General features: G+C 39.4%; 1 protein-coding gene across 8 annotated transcripts in view; it reads left to right on the top strand.

Moving 5' to 3' along the window:
- Window positions 1-825: 825 nt before the first annotated feature.
- ikzf1 (IKAROS family zinc finger 1 (Ikaros)) overlaps window positions 826-23566 on the top strand; it is a 31281-nt gene continuing 8540 nt past the window's right edge. The window contains exons 1-5 of one of the 8 annotated variants that reach the window (XM_077197060.1): window positions 987-1149; window positions 7616-7669; window positions 9740-9859; window positions 17726-18001; window positions 18939-18971. In XM_077197060.1, coding sequence (XP_077053175.1) covers window positions 1002-1149; window positions 7616-7669; window positions 9740-9859; window positions 17726-18001; window positions 18939-18971 — 631 coding nt within the window. In that variant the 5' untranslated portion in view covers window positions 987-1001. Of the gene's footprint in view, window positions 1150-7615; window positions 7670-8799; window positions 8916-9739; window positions 9860-17725; window positions 18002-18938; window positions 18972-23566 lie in introns of those variants that run through there. The other 7 variants (XM_077197058.1, XM_077197061.1, XM_077197059.1 and 4 more) reach the window with 7 other exon arrangements.

The following is a 23566-nucleotide window of genomic DNA, read 5'->3' as shown; positions in this document are numbered from 1 at the left end:
CTCACTATTGACAAACTAACTATGACTTTTGCCTCAATACATTCCCAATTACTGCTTTTTAATAGTCAGTAAGGTAGTTGTTAAATGTAGGTATTGGGTAGGCTTAAGGGATGTTGAATATTGTCATGCATAACACAAGGCATTAATATGTGCTTTAGAAGTACTAATTAACAGCCAATCTCCTAGTAATATGCATGCTAATAAGCAACTAGTTATTAGTGAGAATTGGACCCTAAACTAAAGTGTTACCCTTTTTAATCTAATTTATGGTTTTTAACGCAAATGACAACAAAAGAATGAGCAGCTAGTTCCGGTTCTCAATCTGATTGGTCAAGGGGCATTTGAAGTGCTCATTTTTATTATAACAGTTCTGGGACTTTTCACTGTTTGTATCATTCACCTTATCCATTCACAGCATTCCAGACCAGAGTATGTGTGTGAAACGGAGAAGTGGAACGGGGAATGGTTTCCTGGAGTTGGCAGAGGACTGTGATCGCCCATGGCCATAAATGTTTTCACCATGGCTTAGATTGGGCCACAGACGCTGTTTCTTAAATCATTTTAAAATATTTTAAATCAATTTGGGGCCCCTTGTAAATTTGATGAGGCCCTCTAGTGGGCTCCGGCCCTTTCCCTAAAGCAATTAGACTAATTAATGAAACGCTGTAGTGCACTTTTCCGTATCTCTTTTAAATAGACATCATTTCGCTTCTCATTAAAGAAAAGTATTCTTCCGAAATCACTAAAACAGGTGACACGAGATCAAGAGACCCTGTCCCTCTGAGAGAGAGAAATAAATAAATAAGAAATGATCAGTCCACTGTCCTAACCCGCCTCATCCCATCTCATGCATGGCTGCCAGTGATGGTCTACTGGGTGTCAGCTTTTATTGGCACGATACAAAGCGAAGTGCCAAGCTCCGCTGCCTCGATTCCCCGAGCAGACTCGGCCTCTGGAATAAAAGCTTGCAAAATGTCTCGCACGAGCACAGAGACATAGCAATGCTGGGCTGGAAGGAGGAAGTGCAGTGGAGAGGGGAGGGACCGCGCGCAGAGTTCCAGACTGCTGCCGCGGCGCTGAGAACTTGTGCGCATGGAGCGGCGGGGGACAGCTGGAAGAGCTTCATACTGCAAACTCAAGGAATAGCAGGTAAATAACCCGCACGGGCCTTTCCAAGTGACACATGTCAAAGAGTTGATTGAAATGTACAATTTAAGTAAGGGAGAGGAGAAGAACTGGTGTAATGGAAGTTTTTGTCCTGAACTCATTAGCAGGTGCAAGAGCTTCATATCCTCTTGACATGGCGCAAGGCGTGTTTGCCGCGCGCGTACGCGTAATTACATTACTTTTGCGCGAGGGCTTCTTCATCAAAAGTTTGAACTATAGATGATATGTTTGACTTTTCTTTCTCTTTTCTTTTCTTTTTCATCTTTTCTTTTTTCAGTATTCCATATGGAAAAAGTTTCCCGATGTCCCAAAAGTGGAACTAAGTGGAATTTTTATCCAGTATTTAACTGATAATAAAATTCTAATATACGAAATATATTTCTTGATTGTGTGTTAATGTTAATATTTCGTTTAAATACAACTTTAAACATCACTTTCATTATCTTACAATACGCACCTGTTGCTCAGTATGAAAATTCCACACTATTTTTAGCAATATGGAGTTTTGAGAACGTTTTTTTCTGAAAAATAAAAAAGCTGTTTTAATAACACACACCCTTTTTAGCAATATTATTTCTGAGGAAATGTATGCAATCGAAAAGTTAGTTTTGTCCGTCCAACTAAGAATGTATTACTCTGAATTTTTTTCTTCTTCTTCATTATGTTAGAACAGAATCTTTTCATCAATTTCACTTTCATTTTTACACGATCTTCTTCATCACTTAATTCAATTCAAAGTTCTTTAAACAGTAAAATGTGATCAGAAAGTGGTCAAAGCAACTTTGTTTTTACTTAATCTTTTTTTAATACAATTTTTTTTCAACAGTTTTCATTAAAATTATTATTTTTAATTATAGTCAGACGAAAATGACTTACACGAATTATTTTTTCATTTCTATCTTCGTTGATGCATGCGTCTCTCGAGTTTCTCTTTTCTACCCTGTTGGTTTCGTGTAGACTCGTTAGTGCTCACGGAACGAGTCATATGTGCAGCACAAGAGAAACTATTGATCGATTGTGTAAAAATAGACCGCGCGCGAGGAACAAAAACACTTTTTCAAGTTATTAGAGAGAATTGATTCATCAAACTTTCTTACTGAGAAACTAATACATGCAAATGTATAGACAAACAAAGTTTTTTTACGAATAATTACCAATTAAAAACAATTATCAAAGATGTAATATAGCCCTTCATTTGGCAAGAAAATAATAAAAACAATAACCGCTTTTTTGATATTTCAGTGCAGTTTTTAACTTATTGCTGCGATTAAAAAAACTTTGGTCTATCTTTTAAAGAAAAAAAAAAGAGAATGGTTTTCACATCCGTGCACTTAAAATAACAGTTTATGTTTGTAACTTTTGCGCAACTCAAGAGCATTATGCCTATGACAGCATCTGTTGCAGTTTGTTTCAGGCATGTTTTAATATAAAATCTATTGTACACGTTAATGTGGCACATTAAAATTTGCGCAGAGAAAGAGAGAAATTAAATGAAGTGAATAAAACGAGTGTTCTCAATGGCAGTGAAGTGAAGTGTGGCCAATGTAATTGAGGCTTCTAAAGTGAGCTTCTTTTATTTCTGTGAAAGCCTCAGAATGCAGTTCCTGCATATCATCTTTGAAAGATAGCAATCACTCTATCTTACGCCCTAAAATGTGATGAAATCCTCACTGAAGCAAGGCAGGCCAGTCAATGGATATCCCATTTGACAAAAGTTATAGAAAGCTAAAGTTTATTTCTTTAACCAATATGTAAAAATTTTTTAGGTTATCCATACTAACTATACAAAAGAGCCATATTAGTAATTTCTGAAGGCAAGTTTATTTATACGTTTAGTTTATTTATGTGTTTGTATCATATATATATATATATATATATATATAAGATAAACCTAATCATTTTATTAAGAAAAACATGTTTTTAGGAATTTGTTTAATAATGTTTGTAACAGGAGAAAAAAAAAGGAACATGGTGAAGATGCTTGCTCACGGAAAATTAATATTAAATTAGTGTCACCTGTGTGATCCAGAATATTAAACATTCTTCAGGTGTCCACAAGGAATACTATTACATTTGTCTCATCTTAGAATATTCATTTGAACTGACCACAATTAAATGAATAGATTAATGAATAATAGATTGCATTAGGCCCATTGTTATTTGTTGTGCAGAAAAGCAGAAAGCAGCAAAAGACTATATTTGTGTTAACATCAAAATATTTATTTGAATGAGGCATCGGTGTTGTCACAAATTGTATCATACATAGAATGGGGAAAAATATATTTCTGCTATGACTTAAATCCGTATTGCTCCCACTGAAATCAGGAAAAATTCCCAGAAATATTTTGCATCCTTTCATATTATTGATGTTTTTTGCAAAGGTAAAAATTCCAACATGTACCTCCTGCAACTCTTCTTGACTCATTACATTTAAATGTCCTTTATGTAATCATCCCTGAGTGAAATGATGAAACTGCAGTTGTTGCAAGTAGTTCTATAGTTAAGTCATACTCACATTTGAATGTCTCGAAGCGCTGCTTTGGTATTTTGTCTGTTTAACGGTTTTGCAGTGCCGAGTCTCCACCCATCTCTTCAACTTTTTTTTCACACATAGATCTGTTTTCCTACACTTTACACTCCCTTTCTTTTAACACACACACACACAAACACTCACGCACACAGACACACTAATGGTGTTTTAAAACCCACAGAGCTCTTCCTGTCGCTATGATAATATGCTTGCTTGACTATGCTAATCTCCTGTGTTGACTGTGACCAGTGTCCTACACGCACACTGAGGTTTGACAACACAAGCTGAAAAACTGCAGACAAAAAGAGGTAGCTGAATGTGTGAATTGAGATAACATTTAGGATACTAACAATTTCATGTTTACTACCTGTATTTATATAAAGTCATCAGTAGAGTGCAGGGAACTGATATGATAACTAGTCCAGAGTAGCTTAAGTGGGAGACTAAAGCAAGCATTTACCTCTGGTATAAATAACCATACATGAAGCTCATCAGTGAGGACTATTTGTAGTTTTCTTCCTCCTCTTTGTCTACACCATCACTATTTCCCCTAAGGGGGCGCAGGGGAATACCATACCGCCACCTACCCCATTCAATCTACTCCTCCACTCCATGTGTCTCAGTTATGAAATAACAGTGCATCAACCTTCAAGATGATAGTTTGTGGTATGAGGAATGCATCACATGATGTATTTTTATTACACCTAACCCAAACCTGACCTGACAAACCTCAATCAACATCTTTTAAAAAGTTGCAACTTTAACCACCATGTACTTACGAAAAAAATAATAATAACAATTGCGAAACACTTTTGCTACTATTGAGGTGGAATGTAGGTATAAGGGTTGAGTCAACAGTGTGATTATAGTAGATATAATTACAGAAATTAATACAGCAACAATTACATGCATGTATTTGTATAAAAACGTGTGTAAGTGCACTGTATCAAATTATAAATTTAAATGTTAGTCTACATAATATTAACGACACTTAATATAAATGGGACCAATAATTTTCAAAAATCCCCCCAAAAATACAATAAATGCAAATATTTTTCTCAGTAGGACCCTTTGAATTGAGAAAAAAAGACATTTCCTCAGAATGAAACACTGGATTTTTAAATTTATACAAATATCCACCCATGAGCCAAACTTTTATTTTAATTGCAAATGCTCGACCTTAAGATGGAAACTTATACCAACATAAATGCACCATTTCTCAGTTCCTGTCTCAGAATTTCAGTTATAATTTAGGGTGTGTTCACACTTGTCATGTTTGTTTCGATTAAAACGAGCCCTGATGTGATTGCTCTAGTGCGGTTCACTTGAATAAGTGTGAACCCTGCCATCCGAACCCTGGTGCGCAGCAAACAAGCGGACCGAGACCGCTGAAAAGAGTCGGTCCGCTTCCAAACCAACTCAACACGGACCAAAAACATGTAAACGAACAAAAAATAGGATAGGCCTATTATATCACAAGATGCAACGCTAAAAAGGATAGAATGTTCACGCATACCTGTATTTTTCTCGTGATAGTCACGATGTCGCCCATCACAGTTCGTAACGTTACAGGCATCAGAACCGCGTTTCCTCGCAGCAGATCATCGTTTGTTTGTGTGACGGAGGGATTCTTGTCGCTGTTTTGACTCCTTTACACATTTTATAAGCTCATCACGAGTTCTCAGCTGGTCAAAATCCCATCATATCCAGGCTACGCATAGGCCTATACAACGGGTGCGTTCAGCCCAGCCAACGCATTGTTTTGGATGTTCGGTAAATTCCGTCGCGATAAATATACGCCATAAAAGCCGACCAATCAGGTTGTGAACATATCCCTATGCCTTTAGGTTCGGTGTTAAAATGCCAATGTGAAAAATGCCACATTGTGGCTTTTGTTAAAATGCCAGGACTACATTATTTATTTATTTATTTATTTATTTTATTTTGTTTGTTAGTTGGTCCGGACCAAATTAACCGAACTACAAGTGTGAACGCACCCTGTTGCTGGGCCCCTGAAACAGGTTCTCATCAAGTTTTTGCCTGCATTTGCCCAACCCATGTTGCTTTTGATGGTAACATGTGCCTCTTGGTAAAAATCAAAGCCAGACCACTGGCAAGAAACTGGCAAAGAAGCCAAATGCCTTCCTTCTATCCAGATCGGGTTTCTATCTCACAGTGGCCAATTCTGTGAAGTGTTGAAAAGACTGTTGATGTCCCATTTAGACAGTCAAAGAGGTCTGTGAGGATCCATGAGCAGCTCCTTGGTCTTCATAACAGCTGATCTGCGGTTTGCATGTAAAATGTCAAAGAGTCAGTAATATGTGATATTGTGCAATCCAAAATTATATATATTGTATATTTTTAAATATGCATTAGACTTTATTTTACAACACAACCAGAATGAGAATCAATCAATGCAGAGTGATTAAATGAATTTTAGCCAACTAGTTATCCTGCTAATTAGTTCACTAATGTTACAGAATATATTCAGATGCCGATGTATAGGCTTAAGTCAGATGCACAGCAAACTTATTTGAGAATCAGTATAATTATTCATCTTTTGATTTTTTTGCCTTTTTAATTTATATATACACATCCTGCAAATATGGATTTGGAAATAAAGATTTGACTTAAAGAAAGCATTCACAGAAAACATTTTTCTCTTCAGCTAAATGGTATTGAATTGCGATTAGCTTGTCATGTCCACCCGCAATCCTTTACGCACCGCTGGCCTTTAACATTCTCCATTTCACACATACAATGTCACCCAGGCACTGGCCCATATGTATCTTACACCAGGCGAAACAGGCCCTCACCAGGGTTTTGGGCGTGCGAGCTGGTCGTGAGTCTTCTGAGAAGTGCAATCCCCAGGAAGACTGGGACATTGCGACAGACGGTAGGCCGCTGTTTTTCCCACTATTTGTTCCAAGTGCATGGAGCCATCTGTCAGTAAAAACAGGAAGGCCTACGTCCCCCTTCTCCCAGGAGCTCTCTTCAGCTTGCTTGGCTATTTTCAGGAACTTCACTGCTCCCTGTGTGGTTGGCGGGGCCCTAGCGGGAGCATCTTGAAGTGGCAGTGAGGCCGAGGCTGTTGTGCCCATCTGCTGTGGGCCCAAGTGGCCGCTACATTATTAATGGGGCCACGAGCACTGGTGACTTCTCAGATATGCAGGCCTGGCCTGAGGAAGTGCTCACCACCGACTCCTTCTGAGTCAAAAAAACAGCTCCTTTTGCCCCCCCACATTTTCTTCTCGTCCTATTCTCTCAGTGGGTTATTTCCACCTAACCTTTCCCTTGTTTCTTTTTCTGTTCAATTCTTGTCTCCAATGAACCTGCTTTTTTAATTCGGTATCGTCTTCCTTCTGTCACCTTACTCATTGCACATCTCGTCTGCGTTCTACATCTGTGTGTGTGTGTGTGTTAAAGAGAAGCGAGAGATATGCAGAAAGAGTTGGGCTGCCGGGCTCACCCATGCATGCTCAGTAAATTAGTGTGAACACGGGCGCCAATCAGCTGGCGATGCCAAACACCCGCATCCTCCATGACCCTGGGCCATCTAATTTTCTGCTTAATTTTGCGGCAGTCAGTTTGCATTTTTGGATGATTATGTGGTAGGAAATTAACAATAAATAACAAATGTGGTCTGAAAACCTGTTCGTTTCGCGGCTCACCATCCTATGCTAGGCCTAGTTCACCCCGTCTGTCAGAGCGGTAATGAAAATGTCTGTAGTTCTTTGTAATGTAATGTGGAAGACAGTGGTGTGTGCGGCTGGAACGGGACTGTTCTTGCCAGGGTGATGGAGATACACAAAGAAAGGCCATTCTCCTTTAATCACCAACCACTTCTCTTATACAGGGTTATTTTTGAGGCAGCGAGCACTGATGATACACTTTCTCTCTTACTTTTGCTCCTGTTAGAATACCTGCACAGGATGGAGACTGAGGAGGCACAGGAAATGTCCCAGATAACAGGTAAGAGACGCCTCTCATATGCTTAAAGCCACAGTGAGGTCTGGACGATCAAAACAATCAAGCAAAGATAACCGTATTTTGACTGTTCAACAACAGGCTATGTGTGAAGGTCTGTCACATCAGATATGTGTTAAGGCTTCAGCTCACAAAAATGTCTGACTAACTCTTCAAAATATGTCAAATGAACACTCTGAACTCTTACCACTTTAAACGAACAAAATAAAAGTTTATAACTTACTAGGGTTAGTTCACCTCAAAATTAAAATTCTGTCATCATACTCACCCTTGTATTCCCAACATATGACTTTATGACTTCTGTGTAACAAAAAAGATGATGATGCTGGAGCCTTTTCTTTTTTTTTTGTCCGTACAATGAAAGTCGATGGGGTCCAAAACTTGTATGGACAAAAATATCTTCATTCTGCAGAAGAAAAATGTCGTACAGGTTTGGAATAATGATATCCATCACTCATCTGAATGCTCTGTGCTCCAGTGAAATACCAAATCAAGTACATCCAAATGGCCCTATTACTGATATACATCTTTACTGACAAACAGATTCAATTTTAAAATGTACATTCAGCATGATTTAAACTTGTGACCTCTCGCACTTGATGCACGAAATGTTCCTCTGTGCCACAACCAGAGGTGTCAAATCCAGGGGTCAGAAAGTAAAAGTCATGCCATATGTTTATTCCAACCTTGAACTCAGCCAGCTGATTTCACTAATTAGTTCTATCTCCTGACTGAAAAACTGTGCTAATTAGCAAATCCAGGTGATTGGAACAAAATACTTAGAAGGAATTTTACTTTCTGAACCTGCACTTGACACCTCTGGCCACAACACATCAAGGATGACAGCTCGGCACTGGGTTAATGCAAACCCTTTTCCAGGAGAACAGATAAATGGAAAAAGGGAACACACTATGAATGCAGTAAACGGGTCAGCATTTGTGCTCTGTCGACATTTTCATATCTAAATAAAGTTATGGAACTTACACAAGACTCGTTATAGTGAGCTCCAAACTTGCTGCATTAGTGAGAACATATTTTCACGAGTTTCTTTGTCCATGTAATTTTTAAGCTATTGAGGTTTGGCTTGCTATTTGGCTTGCTGTCTGCAGTGGAGGGGCTCGAGGAAGCAGCTTCAACTCGAGCTTAGAAATACCCCCCTCCAGGACTACTAAATTATGTTGGTGGAGTTGGGGAGGTGGAGGGAAGCCGAAACAGCTGATGCTGGAGCAAGGTGAGCTGCTGCTTATATGCTCCAGAAGCTGAAACATTAGATGGGTTCACTCCTCCCGAAATTACATTTAGGACCTTCACTAATGCTTCTGAGTGTCAACAATGGGGTAAAATACAACCTTGAGCAAGCACAATACAACCCTTTTTCTTTAAGGGTTTAAATTCTATCTACACTATAGTATTACCAAATGGATTTCCAAAAATAATAGTTGTTTTCAACTTCAGCTGCATTTAACGGATCGGAGAGATTTGCTGCTTGTTCCCGAAGTAACGATCTTAGTTTTTGCATGTATTGGAAGTAGATTATCTGCAATATTTTGTCAAATACACAGATGTTTCAGATGTTTTCGATTATCATCAAAAAAACGGTGAATCCGGCCAATCGTGAAACAGCTGTCATCATTAGAAGCTATGCAGAATGAGCCAGCCTGCTCTTAAATTGCTGTTGTAAGCATACGTCAAAGTAACGTGGAATCAGGACCACCTCTAGTTGAACAAAATTTCCAACGTGCCCCGTTTTAAGTCAGACACCGCTCGATCTGCTCAGCGCCTCATGAAGTCGAACACACCTAATGACTGTTTTTCAAACAGGTTTCCTGAACACTCAAACCACCTGTCATTGGTCAGGCAAACAGATAGCCCTTCCCCCAACACCAATGCCATTTGTTGAGCCACTGATGGGGAATCAGCCAACAAATGGCTTACTTATCCCTTATTAACCCGATAATGACATGCATCAATTTCAAATTCATCTCCACTAAGATAAAGTATGTTAAAAGGGATGGGCCTGAGTCTATATTGGTAACTTCTCTACTCTCTGCTCAGGAAGGGACAGCCCGACTGCTATTGAGGGGGGAGAGGACCAAGATGAGCCCATGCCTGTTCCAGAGGACTTGTCAGCCAGCACTGGCCTCCAACACAACAACCGCACTGACAAACCACTGGGTGAGTCAGACCAGCCTTAGCTGGGACACAACCACAAAACTACCTCGTTTACACATGCAATGCTCAGTCTGATATAGCTCCCACTGCAGCCCACTTTTAAGGTCAACCCAACCTAGAAAACTTTAAAAGGCAACACTATGCATGAAACCAATTGTTCAAGTAACTGCTCTCGTTCTTCCTGCAAGATCACAAAGCGAGTGCACTAGATTGTTCGAGGGTACACAGGGTCCGAAGCTTTCGATTTATCTCATGATGCGCACCTTCAGTTTTTGTAATGAGAACTCTCTCTTTTTTTCTATTGCCACACATAGAAGAGAAAAAATAAACATCAAACTGAAAAGGAAAATCTGTTTGAACTTTAAGTAACAAATGGATTATTTTCCTCGTGTCAGACTTATAGTAACTGGTTCCTGAAACCGTGGGATATTTAAACAGCAGATTGCTAATTTAATACACCGAAACAGTTTACTCACTGATCCTACACATAACATGCTCAGTTGTGCCATGAACTCTTAAACCCACACTTACTAGGAACATTTTCTCAACTGTTTTACACTTCTGTTCTTCCTTTTGTACTTCTCTGGTTTATTCTTGAAATTCTGTAGGCCTATTGTGTTTTTTGTTAAACTTTTTGGATAAAAAAATCTGATAAAGTGACTTAATGGTTAAATGTAAATTCAAATTTTATTGAAAAACTATTAAAAAAATGTGTTTTATAAGGATAAAAAGGTAAGTTTGGGGTCAGTAAGATTTTAAGATGTTTTCGAAAAAAGTCTCTTATGCTTTTCAAGGTGCATTTTTTTGTAAACAATAATTTTGTGAAATATTATTACAATGTAAAATACTTGTTCCCTATTTTATTATATTTTAAAATATACTTTAGTCCTGTAATGGCAAAGCTTAATTTCAGTTTCACATGATCCTTCAGAAATCATTCAAATCAAATATGCTGATTTGGTGCTGATTTTTTTAAAATATTATTATTTTTGAAAAAGGTTGTGCTGTGGAATGTTTGTGGAAACTATTATAAATTTTTTGATGAATAGAAACATTTATTTGACAATTGTAAGTTAGCCATTATATCAATAAATATAGTGTTAGCGGTGTAAACAGAAAATAGGTTAACTAGAGGCAAAAATGGGTGGGAATGAATTTGGCTAACCAGAAGTTAACAGATGGCCTGTTTAATATCTTGATGTATTTTAGTTTGGAATTTTCCCCTCCAAAAGTTCCAGATTAACTTGGACTTAATGTGTGACACGCTCACTTTGAAGCTACTGAAAGTGAAAAACAGAGTGAGAAAGAGAGCAAGAGAGAGAGAGAGAGAGAGAAAGAAAAAAAAGATGTTAGAGGAAACTGAAATAGGATGTGCAAGAGTTTCCTAAGAAGAACTTGCCAGAACTCAGTTTCAACACTCACTCAGGGAAATGTTCAGGAGCAATACCAGATATATAGGCGCAGTATCGCAACAAATGTGAGTGTACGCTCTCTTACACACAACTCTGCACCTGCACTTTTGCCATGCTTTCACTTCAACTGCCACGATATTCACACACTTCCACACACCCACCCGCATTCAAATGCAAGTCCAAAAGTGATGCTTTACTCTCAACAAAATAGCACTTTCATATCTCCCTCATGTGTTACATATATAAAAAGCACAGGCAAAGTCATATCTATAAAGTAATAAGAGACAATAGATGCTGATGGAGACTGGAGCGTGTTCTTAACTGTTGAAGAGACACAACCCCTTGTTAGTCATCTGTTTGAATTGTTGGAATGACAACATGAACACTAATTTGAGTACTAAATGACATTTAACTCAACAAGATAACAAAATGCCACTCTTTTCGCACACAATTCTCAACTTTATATTATAGAAATTCTCTTATTGAGATGTGAGTGTATTTAAAGAATGCAAAGGAAGAATAAGGCATTTAGGACAAATAGAAAAAAATTCATGGATTGTTTAAATGAAACAGGGAACTAAACTTCAAACGCTCTGAACCCTTACATCAGCAAAGGTTTGCGTGAATGTGTGCATGTATGCGTGCATCTGTCTGTCTACATGTTGTCCCTGAAGATATAATCAGCCAGTGAGTGAGAGGATGTGAAGACAGTATCTTCACTGTGCATCATTGCTTTTCTGATTAAGTGAGTATATGTGCAGACTGTGCAGTATACGCTGCTCAAATCAGATGTGTGACTACAAGCGTAATATCAGGAAATCAAAACATATAAAAATGATTCTCATGGAGCACTGTGTTTTTGCTTTCTACCACACTGAAAGATAAAATCTGCGAGCAGCAAAAAGAGCCAAACATCATTTTCCTCTACAAACAGAATGTTTAGTTCAGTAGGAATATCAGAGAAATATCCCTTGGAAAAAAAGGAGTGTGCTTAATTGTACTGAATGTGCACTTGTGTACTTCAAATCGTAAAAGGAGATTACTTGCAGATAAAATAATTTGGTTACATTTTATTTTGATGGTCCACTTTAGACATTCTACTTACTATAAGTAGCCTAACTTTGCAACCACTTATCAACTCTCATTATGAGTATTCTGTTAGGTTATAGGGTTAGGTGTTATGGTTTAGGTAAGTAGAATAAGTTGACATGTAATTACATATAGTTAGTAGAATTCTTAAAGTGGACCCTCGAAATAAAGTGTTACCTTTAATAAAATAAAAGACCACTTGAATATAATTAAAGAGAGTACACTTTTATGATTATTTTTACACATTTAAGTACGCTTTTAATAAGTGCACTTTATAATTATGTCAAAAGTTTATTTTAAAGTGCATTTTAAATCATTATGTTTAAATAATGTTTTGATGTGTTGACTAACATACTAAGCACATGTAAAGTGTTTTTTACATTTAAAGTTAATATATTTCAAATGTACTAAATTCCAACTTCACTATTACAAATGTGTAAATGTGTGCAAATATATTTAAATACATGGCAAACCATTTTCAATATAAATTATATGAAAGTATATTTTAGTTTACCATAACTGTCGGTACATTTGGCAGTACAACTTAACTATTATTTAAAATGCAATAAAAGTACTTACAAGATTACATATAAAGATATACTTAAGTCTTAATTAAGGGGGTCAGAAAGCACTTTAAAGTTTAGCTAATTGCATTTGCTATAAATTTAAAAGATATTACATATATTGTAGATTGTAGAAGTTTCCAAAAACATTACATTCAGTTTGCCCTTAAGTTTATAAGTTCTGTATAAGAACTCTTTTTAAATGTATGCTGAAGTGTATTCCTTTCTTTCTTTCTTTTTTGAAAGGGGAATTGCTGTTCACAACCTATTTTACCCCTGTAATGTGACGTATTTCTAAGTGTAACGATATATTTCAATGAGACAAATGGGCAGGAATTTGGACTGTCAAGTGTAGTTTGCTAAAACAGCTATTTGGCTTTTAGTTAACCTTCTCAAATAGCTAGATTTCAGCAGAAAAGGAAGTAATTTAAGACAATTTATTTTTTTTGGATTAAAGGTGCGGTAAGCGATTTCTGAGAAACACTGTTATTATTTGAAATCAACCCAAACAAACACACTCCTCCCTTCATTGCTCCGCCCCAAATTGCACGAACACGCAAAGAGTGGATGTCTCTTTATCATAGCTGCAGCGAAGAAAAATAACGCTTCGCAAAAAATAAAGTGAACATGACGAACGAACGACAAGGAAGAACCAAAAATAACGTACAGTAAGCCTACACAAGAGGTTATAAAAGCAAGAATTGGTTGTTAGTCGCCAGCAGCACAGCAGCTCCAGACAAACAATAACACTCAAAACTGTCCTGTTACTATAGCTAACATTACAACAACAGCATATCTTGGTTCTGTGAAACAGCAAAACCAATGTTAGATAAGTATGGAGCAGAAACAACGCAATCCCGGCGTCCATTTCATGCCTTCCCGCTGAGATCTCTCCAGCGCTGGAAAGCTTCTCTAATATTAACATGGATCCTAAAGCTCTTGCCTGATCATAACCCTTCTTTTCCCAGTAATATTCCTCTGACCTTTTCTCTTTTGTATTGTCTCTCAGCCATCTCTCTTTCTACAGTCTTTCCTCTTGCTCACTCTCTCTCCTCCCCCATCATGAGTGGACACGCCCCCTACTGCTGATTGGCTACCAGTGTGTTGTGGTGCTCGGTCCGATCCACTTTCAACAGTGCTTCTCAGAAATCTGCACCTTTAAAAATGACAAACTATTTAATTCCATGAAATCATGTGCACCAATAAATCATTAACAAGACCCAGAACAATCATTAAGAAAAAAACAATCCATTTTGATTTCATGTTGACTTTAAGTTATGTCTTTTTGATAGTATATGTGCTGTTTGGCTTGACCATTTAGTATTTATTAGCACTGCATGGGAAAATTGCTGTCAAGGTTTTCATGGTGCAGGGCCGATTTTATCATGTATTCCTCTTTTTAAATGTATGAAGGTGATGACCTGGCCTTAAGCCTGCTGCCATATCAGAGGCAAACTTTTCACTAGCAAGTTCCTAAAAATGTAAATGAAAGCAGGTTTTTTTTTTATGCACATATATACACATGTGTGCACAAACATACTCTCACCCACCCATATGTGGAGCCGTGGTTAACGTGCATGTAGCTCTGCTGCACCGCATAAGATACATAGTTATTTTCAGTGCCTCGACTGGAGCATAAACTAAAAATTAATTGTACTAACCCATGCAGCGTTACATTCATTTATAGTATCCTAGATGAACACATCCCTTTGCTAAAGTGCAATGTTGTGATAATTTTGTAATTGATGTGGTAGAGGCTCACAAGTTCAAACCAGAAAAAGAACACTGCCTTATCGCTAACATGATCCTCAAGGCACTGAACCCTAGGCCACTGCACCGAGTTTCTCTGGAAATCGAATTTAATCCCATTTAAAATTAGCCATTGATGTTTGTGAGGTTTGCCTGTTATGTCGTTCTGTTCTATGTAGAGCTCTTTTGTTTGTCCTTGTCTGTGGCTTTTGACACTTGCTTCCCAAAATGGGTAAATTAGGATGTGTGACAAACGTTATACAAAGTAAAAGCTCCTCTTCCCATCCCCAGTTTAGTCATAACTTCCCCAAAAAGATCCATGAGAGACTGTATCATGACAACAGGCCTAGTTCCCTCTGCCAAACTCAGGTCACATCACACTGGTTAAATCATCATATCATATAAGCAGAAAAGCTGTCAGTGGATCTGTGTGTGTGAGAGGAAGAAATACATCCTTTTATGGGTGCTAATGGGAGATTGCTTTCCTGTATTGACTTTGTTATTAACTGCTGTAATTCATGTACACATTGACACTGAAATCCATATAAACCATCCTTAAAGTAAACCTAAAATGCGGTTCACAACATGTTTTACTTAATAGGACATACTTCATTAGAGTAAAACACAATATTCAGAAGGAAAAAATGTAGGGAGGGAATTTGATTGGATAGTGAAAATATGAATGCAGCCATGACTAATTAAAAATGAGGGATTCATAATGTAGTTTTGATCAAAGTTTACAAAGAAAAACATGTTTTATGTGAAGTATCGTCCACCAATGAATAGTGCATATTAAGAACAGGAATGTGCAATAAAAATGAAAATTGTTTGCTTGACTGACATCATTATGTGAAGTTATTTATTCAGGACCTTCTCTGAAATTAGAGATGCATTATGATGCATTTCTTTTGGTTTCAATACAAGTTATCTGTCCTATTTCCACCTACAATATATTGATTAGTTTGGTACTTTGAATTCTTGACGATTATACTGGAAACTGAATCACTTGCCGTAAAACTCAAGGCAATTATTTCAGTTAATTTTAAGTGTCTGTGTGAACCGACAGAGAGTAACCTAAACACGGTTAGGTTAGGCGGTCGTTCTGTCTGTCGGGTACTCTCCAGTTCAATCACATGCTTCAGTTGCTGATCCCTGTAGTCTGAACACACACACAAAAAGAAAAACTGTTTCACTTGTTGTGCTTAACAATTCCCTGTCTGTGCTTCCCTTTCTGTCACTTCTCCATAACTCTTGTCCTTTTTTTCGGTTGGGCCGGCTCGGGTGCTGAAGCTTCCCCTTTTCCCTCGGATTCCCATATTTCATTATTTCTGCTTGTTCCTCTTGAGTCTGTGCAAACAGAGGCTGAGGCATGGGGAAATCAGCCTGGCACCACAGCATGTTAACCACAGGACATTTACTCTGAACTCAAACTGCCTGAAAACCCTCCAAATGTTTACTTCTTTAGGCTGAACGGGCACCTGAATAATCATCTATGATTGGACATTCCATAGAATATTCTGAATATTTAACAAACAGTTTTATCCTTATTTGATTGTGTGCTCTTCTTTTGCATGCTTCTGTAAGCTTGTATGTGTTTACCACGGTTTGCTGGTCTGGTTTACACCGCTGAGAGTCCTCAGTTTCACAGTGCTTCCTGTGTCTCTGTTTCCTGTTTATCAGTCATTTGTTTCAAAGAAGTGTGATGGTGAATGAGATGGTGAGATGGTTTTTGAGCAGGCAGCCTGATAGAAGAACCCTCGTTTATTCATAAAGAGGAATATTATTCTCTCAAATACTAGTTTTTTTTTTCCTTTAGGACTTTTGTTGAAGTTGGCAGCTTTCACCCATTATGTAAACATATGTCTTATGTACATATTTGTCAGTTTATTTGTGATATACTGTATCATCAATTTCGAATGTTGGGGAAGCTACTTTGAACTTGCCAAAGCTTCAAGCTACTCATAATTTGAAGGTCTAAAGCTATTGTTTGGTTACAAGCTACCAACAATGCAGTTCAAAAGTTTGGGGTCAGTAAGAAAAAAAACATTATATGACAGATTAAATTGATCTGAACTGAGAGTAAAAACATTTGTAATGTTACAAAATATTTTTATTTTAAATAAATTCTGTTCTTTTGAACTTCATGTTCATCAAAGATCAGGGTTTTCACAAATATAGTACTGGTTTCAAAATTGATAATCAGAAATGTTTCTTCAGCAGCAAATTAGAATGATTTCTGAAAGATCATGTGACACTGAAGACTGGGGTAATGATGATGAAAATGCCGCTTTATCATCACATGAATATATTACATTTTAAAATATATTCAAATAGAAAACAGCTATTTTAAATTGTAATGATATTTTACAATATAACTGATTATACTGTATTTTTGATCAAATAAATCAGCCTTGGTGAGCAGAAGAGACTTCTTTCAAAAACATTTTTGAACTTTTAAACTTACAGATCCCAAACTTTTAATAAACAGTAGTGTACATTTAAAGCTATTTAAGGAGGACAGTGCCTGTTAAAAACTTGTTTAAGAAATTATATGACTGTAAAGAAACATCAATCATTAGAACAATCTGATTCGATCAATTGAGTCAGACTTCATAAAGCTTCACATGAAAGAAAAAAAACACATTTGCAAAAGCATGTTGGATTATTGTCTGTTTGCTCAACTACAAAGCTGCGTGTGCTTTTCTTTTAAGCAGCAATGTAGCAGCTGAAAATGTTAAGTAAGAGAGTCACTACTTTTAGTTAGTTACCTCCCAATTCTGGTATTATCTACAGAAGAAAATATTCAATAAATGCGGTTAATGTTCTCTAATGTCAGGTTGATATTTCATAAATGTGTTTAAAGCAATAAAAGTTGATGTTTTTGCACGTACACACACAAAAGCTGATAATCAGACATAGATAAGAAACTAGTTGCTTTGCAGGTGCACTTTTTGTTTGTAGAACTTGGTAAAAGATGGCGGTGTAGTTACCGAGTCAGAGAAAATAACCACCCAGCCTGCCACTTTACCTAACAGGCCCACTACCCTCTTTTCCAGCCTGTAATATAAAAGTTGAGGCTCGGAGTGACGAGGAAAACGGGCTGACCTGTGAGATGAATGGAGAGGCAGAGGAATGTGCAGCCGAGGACTTGCGCGTACTCGATGGCTCGGGGGCCAAACTGAACGGCTCCCACGCAGGCCCTGACAGCAAGCCGGCCGCCTACCCCACGGCCGGGGGCATCCGCCTCCCCAACGGGAAGCTGAAGTGCGATATCTGTGGGATAGTTTGCATTGGGCCCAATGTGTTGATGGTGCACAAGCGAAGTCACACTGGTAAGCACAACTGCCATCTACTCTTCCCTCCTTTACTATCACTCACAGCTGACAGGGTGCAGGGCTGGGTAGGTTGAGAGCAGGATAGAGACAGACGCCGGATGTGTTTTAAATGTAACCATCCTTTTGTTTATTAGAAACCAGAGCAAAGCAAAGTAGCTGTTTTAGATTTGTACTGCTTGACTTGAATGGATGCAAGTTGATGTAAATGACTAATAAAGACGGAATACTTCAATATGCTGTTTGCGATGTGTTTTTAGAACATTAGGACAGCATTTTTTTGGATCATGTCTGCATTAAAGGGATAGTTTATGCAAAGAAGAAAATTCTGTCATCATTTACTCACCCTCATGTTGTTCCAAACCTGTATAACTTTCTTTCGGACCCACTTTATATTAAGTGTCTTTAACTACTATGTATACTTTTAATGAATCATTAGAGACATTGGACTTATTTAGTGCTGTCAAATCAATTAATCGTGATTAATCGCATCTAACATAAAGGTTTTTGTTTATATAATATATGTGTGCATATATATATATATATATATATATATATATATATATATCCATTACAAACTCATGTACTCATATATTATATAAACAAAAACTTTTATGTTAAATTTATGTCGATTTGACAGCAATTGTACAAACATGTTTTTTTCCATTGGGTTTATACTTAATTACATCTGTAATTCATTTCTGCACCCTCTATTAAACCTAACCATACCACTAAACCTGTCCCTAAATGTAAACCAACCTCAACTGCAGAAAAAATGTTGAAAAAAGTGCAGAAAAACAAATGCATAGTAGACAACTGATATAAAGTGGTCCTTTCTTTCTTCTGCGGGACACCAGTTTTGGTTGCCATTGACTTCCATTGTATGGAAAAAATAAAATGAGACATTTCTCAAAATATCTTCTTTTATGTTCTGCAGAAGAAAGAAAGTCAGATTTGGAACGACATAAGGGTGAGTAAATGATGACAGAATTTTCATTTTTGGCTTAATTATCCTTTTAAAGACTCACCTGTAACCTAATTAATATGATGATGATCAATGATGAGATGTGTGTATGTTTTCATAACAAAAATGTGACATTTTGTTCAGTTTTCTTTATGACAATCCAAGAACTAACCAAGAAGACGCCTCTCTCAAATGACAATTATTTCAGCATTAGTTATTTTCTCCCTTTCTCAAATTGATATTCCGCTGCAATGAAGCTAAACCAGTGGGTGAGAACATTTTTCAAAAAGGCACTTAACTTCCTCACTGACAAAATAATGAAACTCAAAATGGAAGAAAGGAACAGTTGGCTGATGTAAATTCAGAAAAGAACGTATAATAAAAGATATAATGAAGTGCTTCCTATTTAAATCAAAATATTCGCAGGAGGCACCGAGCTCCTGAAATGCCTTTTTAATGAGTTTCTTTTTCCGTCTTTTTGCTGCTTCACTGGTGACTCTTATTTTATAGGGCTTTTGAAGAGAGCGCAGTATTAATAGCGTTCTCTGAGAATGCCACAACATTCGGAGGAGCTGGATATTGGTTTATTCCAGGGGCGCTGATCAGGAAGACTGGCTCTCAAACACAAAGTGTTTCCTTCACTTTATTTAAATGAGCTCTGCATTTGCATTGTGATGGGCCGCTCTTATTTTAGAGCTGAAGAAGAGGAAAAAATGAGATTTTCAGATCAAATTGACCCAGGCAGTGGAGCATTACGAAACTGGCAGGCAGCGTCTGAAAGCCTCTTGTTCGATCAGGGCGCGAGCCAGGCAGCGCGCGCGGAGCGGAGAGCGGCGCTCACGCGCGGGATTCCACTGGCGTGTTTGATTGAGCTTTGGCGCGAGGCGTTGCGTTGTTGAAGATGTAACAGCGCGCTGGAGCCGTGTAGGACAGTGACCCCGCATTCACTGAGTAATAGCGCTACTGCAGCGGAGCTTTGCTTTCAGAGGGACGTTATAGCATCTCAGACACTCACCATTTACATGGCCATTTGTCGCTGGCATTCTATGCTTTAATCAAATACAGTTTGATAGAACTATACACGCGTTTATGTAACTGCTATACAGGTTAAAGCATGCCGAGCCTCTTATTTGACCATGCAGGTTTCATTTGTAGCCTAGGTTACTTTATCACACAAATATATAAAGAGGCCACGAAACTTTTTTTGTTGTTGTTGCTATAATGCCTACTTTTAAACAACGGATTATAATTTTTTGTGGATGTATGAAGTCAGGTTCTACTTACATTTCAAGTAAATTCATCTATAGGCTATATCTATATAATCTAGGCTACCACTAAACTATATAGGCTATACCGCTTTATACAATAGGCTACAGATTCTATCAAAGCAGCTTCACGGTAATAAACAGGAAAATAACAGTGTTAATGTTGCAGATTCCATTATGAAACTAATTTAATTTCAGCTAGGCCTATAACAGTAATGTCATTATTCATCTCAAGTCAGTTCAGTGTTGACTCAGTTCAATAACAGTTTCGATGCTATAGCATACATAGCATAACTACTCGGTTACTCACGTAACCTCAGTTCCCTGAGTTAGGGAACGAGTATTGCGTAGCTATACGCAGTGGGGGAAACTCCTTTTCCTCGATTTACTGAAGCCTTTATGTAAAGCGCATTTGCAGCTGCACAGCTAGAACATGAGCGTCTGGCTCGCTCATAGGCTGCGCTGCGGCAACTGCACATCCAATGGCGCAGGCGCCTCTGACGTGCAACCAATGAGATCACTCTGCGTCATACACGTCAGAGCCCGCCAAGGGGGCGTGACCTCAGTCTATAATAGTCCCCGAATTCGCCATTATAGCAGGTTTAACGACTGAAGCGACAACTTGCCATGTTACTATAGTGCGGCTGGCTACGCAATACTCGTTCCCTAACTCAGGGAACTGAGGTTACGTGAGTAACCGAGTAGTTCCCTTTCGAACGGTCACTTCGTATTGCGTAGCTATACGCAGTGGGGACGCCATGCAAAACGCCGCACTGAGTAACTGGCTGCCACTGCAACTCAGGCCCCTGAGCATACAGAACAAGCCATAACCGCATAATTATGTATAAATAGACCGAACACCGTCAGGTCTAAAATAGTACACATCAGTTAGAAATAACCCAACATACTACACCAATGAACCCAGACACTGTCGGGGTTATTGGTATATGAACATATAACCAGTCAAGTGGGTTTATATATGAAATTATAACCGGCCAAAGCAGGTTTTATATATGTATGGAATATAACCGGCAAAAGCGGGTTTTATATATGTCATATAACCGGCCAAAGCGGGTTTTATATATATGTAAATATAACCGGCAACAGCGGGTTTATGCATGAATACAACCAGCCAGCAGCGGGTTTTATATATATATGTGAATGTGATAGTGCACAGTAATATATGACAAGACCAGCCACCGACGGGTCTTAATCATACCGAAAGCACCTTCGCCTGCAGGGAAGGCACTTCCCTATTATAGAAACTCATAAATGTGGAAGGCGAGGACCAGCCGGCCGCATCACAAATATCACTAATGGGAATGCCAGATGACCAAGCCCATGACGAGACATACCTCTGGTCGTATGGGCCTTGATACCTATAGGGCAAACTTGACCCGCTGCGGTATAAGCCATAGAAATAGCATCCACTATCCATCTAGACAGTCTTTGCTTAGTGACTGGATCCCCCTTGGATCTACCACCAAAGCAGACAAAAAGCTGTTCTGATTGTCTAAAAGACGCAGAAAGCTCCCGATAGATTCTCAGCGCTCAGACAGGGCAGAGAAGATTAACCTCTCCATCCTCTGCAGAAGGAGGGAGGGCTGATAATGTCACCACCTGTGCTCTGAACAGTGTTGAGAGCACTTTAGGAACGTAACCATGTCTGGGCTTGAGGATGACTCTGGAGTCATCTGGACCCAACTCCAAACATGCAGGGCTCACAGAGAGCGCCTGCAGATCTCCCACTCGTTTGATAGATGCCAACGCCATAAGGAGAGCGGTCTTCAGCGAGAGGGTTTTTAGATCAACCGATTGGAGCGGTTCGAAAGGCGGACCTTTCAGAGCCCCCAGGACCGTGGAGAGGTCCAGAGGCGGCACAGACGGAGGCCTGGAGGGGTTCATTCTTCTCGCACCTTTCAGGAATCTTACGACCAGGTCGTTTCTTCCCAGTGACTGGCCAGCCGTCAGAACATGATGTGCTGCTATGGCTGCCACATACACTTTGAGCGTGGACGGGGAGCAACCCGCGTCCAGCAGCTCCTGTAAGAATGAGCGAACCACTGATATCACACATGACTCTGGGTCAGCCTGATTTTTCGAGCACCAGCTGGAAAAACCTGACCATTTTGAAGCATACAGGCGCCGAGTCGACGGGGCCCTGGCTTCAGATATAGTGCTTAAAACCTTCTCAGGAAGGTCCTTGGGTACCCGTTGAGGGGCCAAACATGAAGGGCCCATAAATCGGGTCTCGGATGCCACAATGTCCCGTTCACCTGTGTGAGGAGGTCTTTCCTCAGTGGGACAGGCCATGGGATTGTGTCCGATAACTGAACTAGTTCCGGGAACCACGATCTGATTTTCCAGAGAGGGGCCACCAGAAGGACTGGGCACCCGCTCTCTCTGACCCGTTTGATGACTTGTGGAATCATCGAGACGGGGGGGGGGGGGGGGGGGGCATAAAAGGGACGGTTGGGCCAGACATGGGCCAGCGCGTCCCTGTTCTTTGAGAAGAACAATTTGCAGTGGGTGTTGATTCTCGAGGCGAAAAGGTCGATTTCGGCCTCGCCAAACACCTTCCATATTAGACTGACCGTCTGTGGGTTCAGGGACCACTCGCCGAGGGGAGTGTTGTCCCATGAAAGCATATTCGCGCCCACATTCTGGACGCCCGGGATATGCGCTGCTCTCAGAGAGCTCAGGTTGGTTTGTGCCCATATAGAGGAGGTCTCTCGCCATCGCATGCAGGTTCCCTGACCTGATGCCCCCCTGGCGATTCATGTAGGCCACCACTGACGTATTGTCTGTGCGGACTAAGACGTAGTGACCTCTGAGGTTCGACAGAAATGCCTTCAGGGCCAACCCAACTGCTTTCATCTCCAGACAGTTGATATGTAAGCTCTGCTCCGTGCTCGACCAGAGGCCGGATGCAGGCATGCCCTCGTGCAGCGCTCCCCAACCCAGGTTGGACGCATCTGTAAGAACCACTTTCCTCCTGGAAATTGTTCCCATTGTCACCCCCTCGTGGTGCCAGTTCTGAGCCCGCCAGGGAATCAGGGTTCTTAAACAACCGTGATTCACCATAACGCGCAAGCTGCCTGACTGCCATGCATGAGTTGGCCCACAGCGTTTCAGCCGATGCTGCATCGGGCGCATGCGCAGTAATCCCATGCGGAGTACTGGCGATGCTGCTGCCATGAGACCAAGCAGTTTCTGAAATTTCTTCAGTGGCGCGCGCTCGCGCAATCTGAAAGTGCCTGCAAGCGCTCGCACGGAGAGCGCGCGCTCTGTGTGAGTCACGCTGTCATAGCTCTCGAGTCTAAAACTGTGCCCAGA

This window comes from Siphateles boraxobius, unplaced genomic scaffold (genome assembly GCF_051911475.1).
Source record: "Siphateles boraxobius isolate OS27281-9 unplaced genomic scaffold, OSU_SipBor_1 37, whole genome shotgun sequence".
Classification (NCBI taxonomy): domain Eukaryota; kingdom Metazoa; phylum Chordata; class Actinopteri; order Cypriniformes; family Leuciscidae; genus Siphateles; species Siphateles boraxobius.
This window is presented reverse-complemented; position numbering and strand designations above follow the sequence as displayed.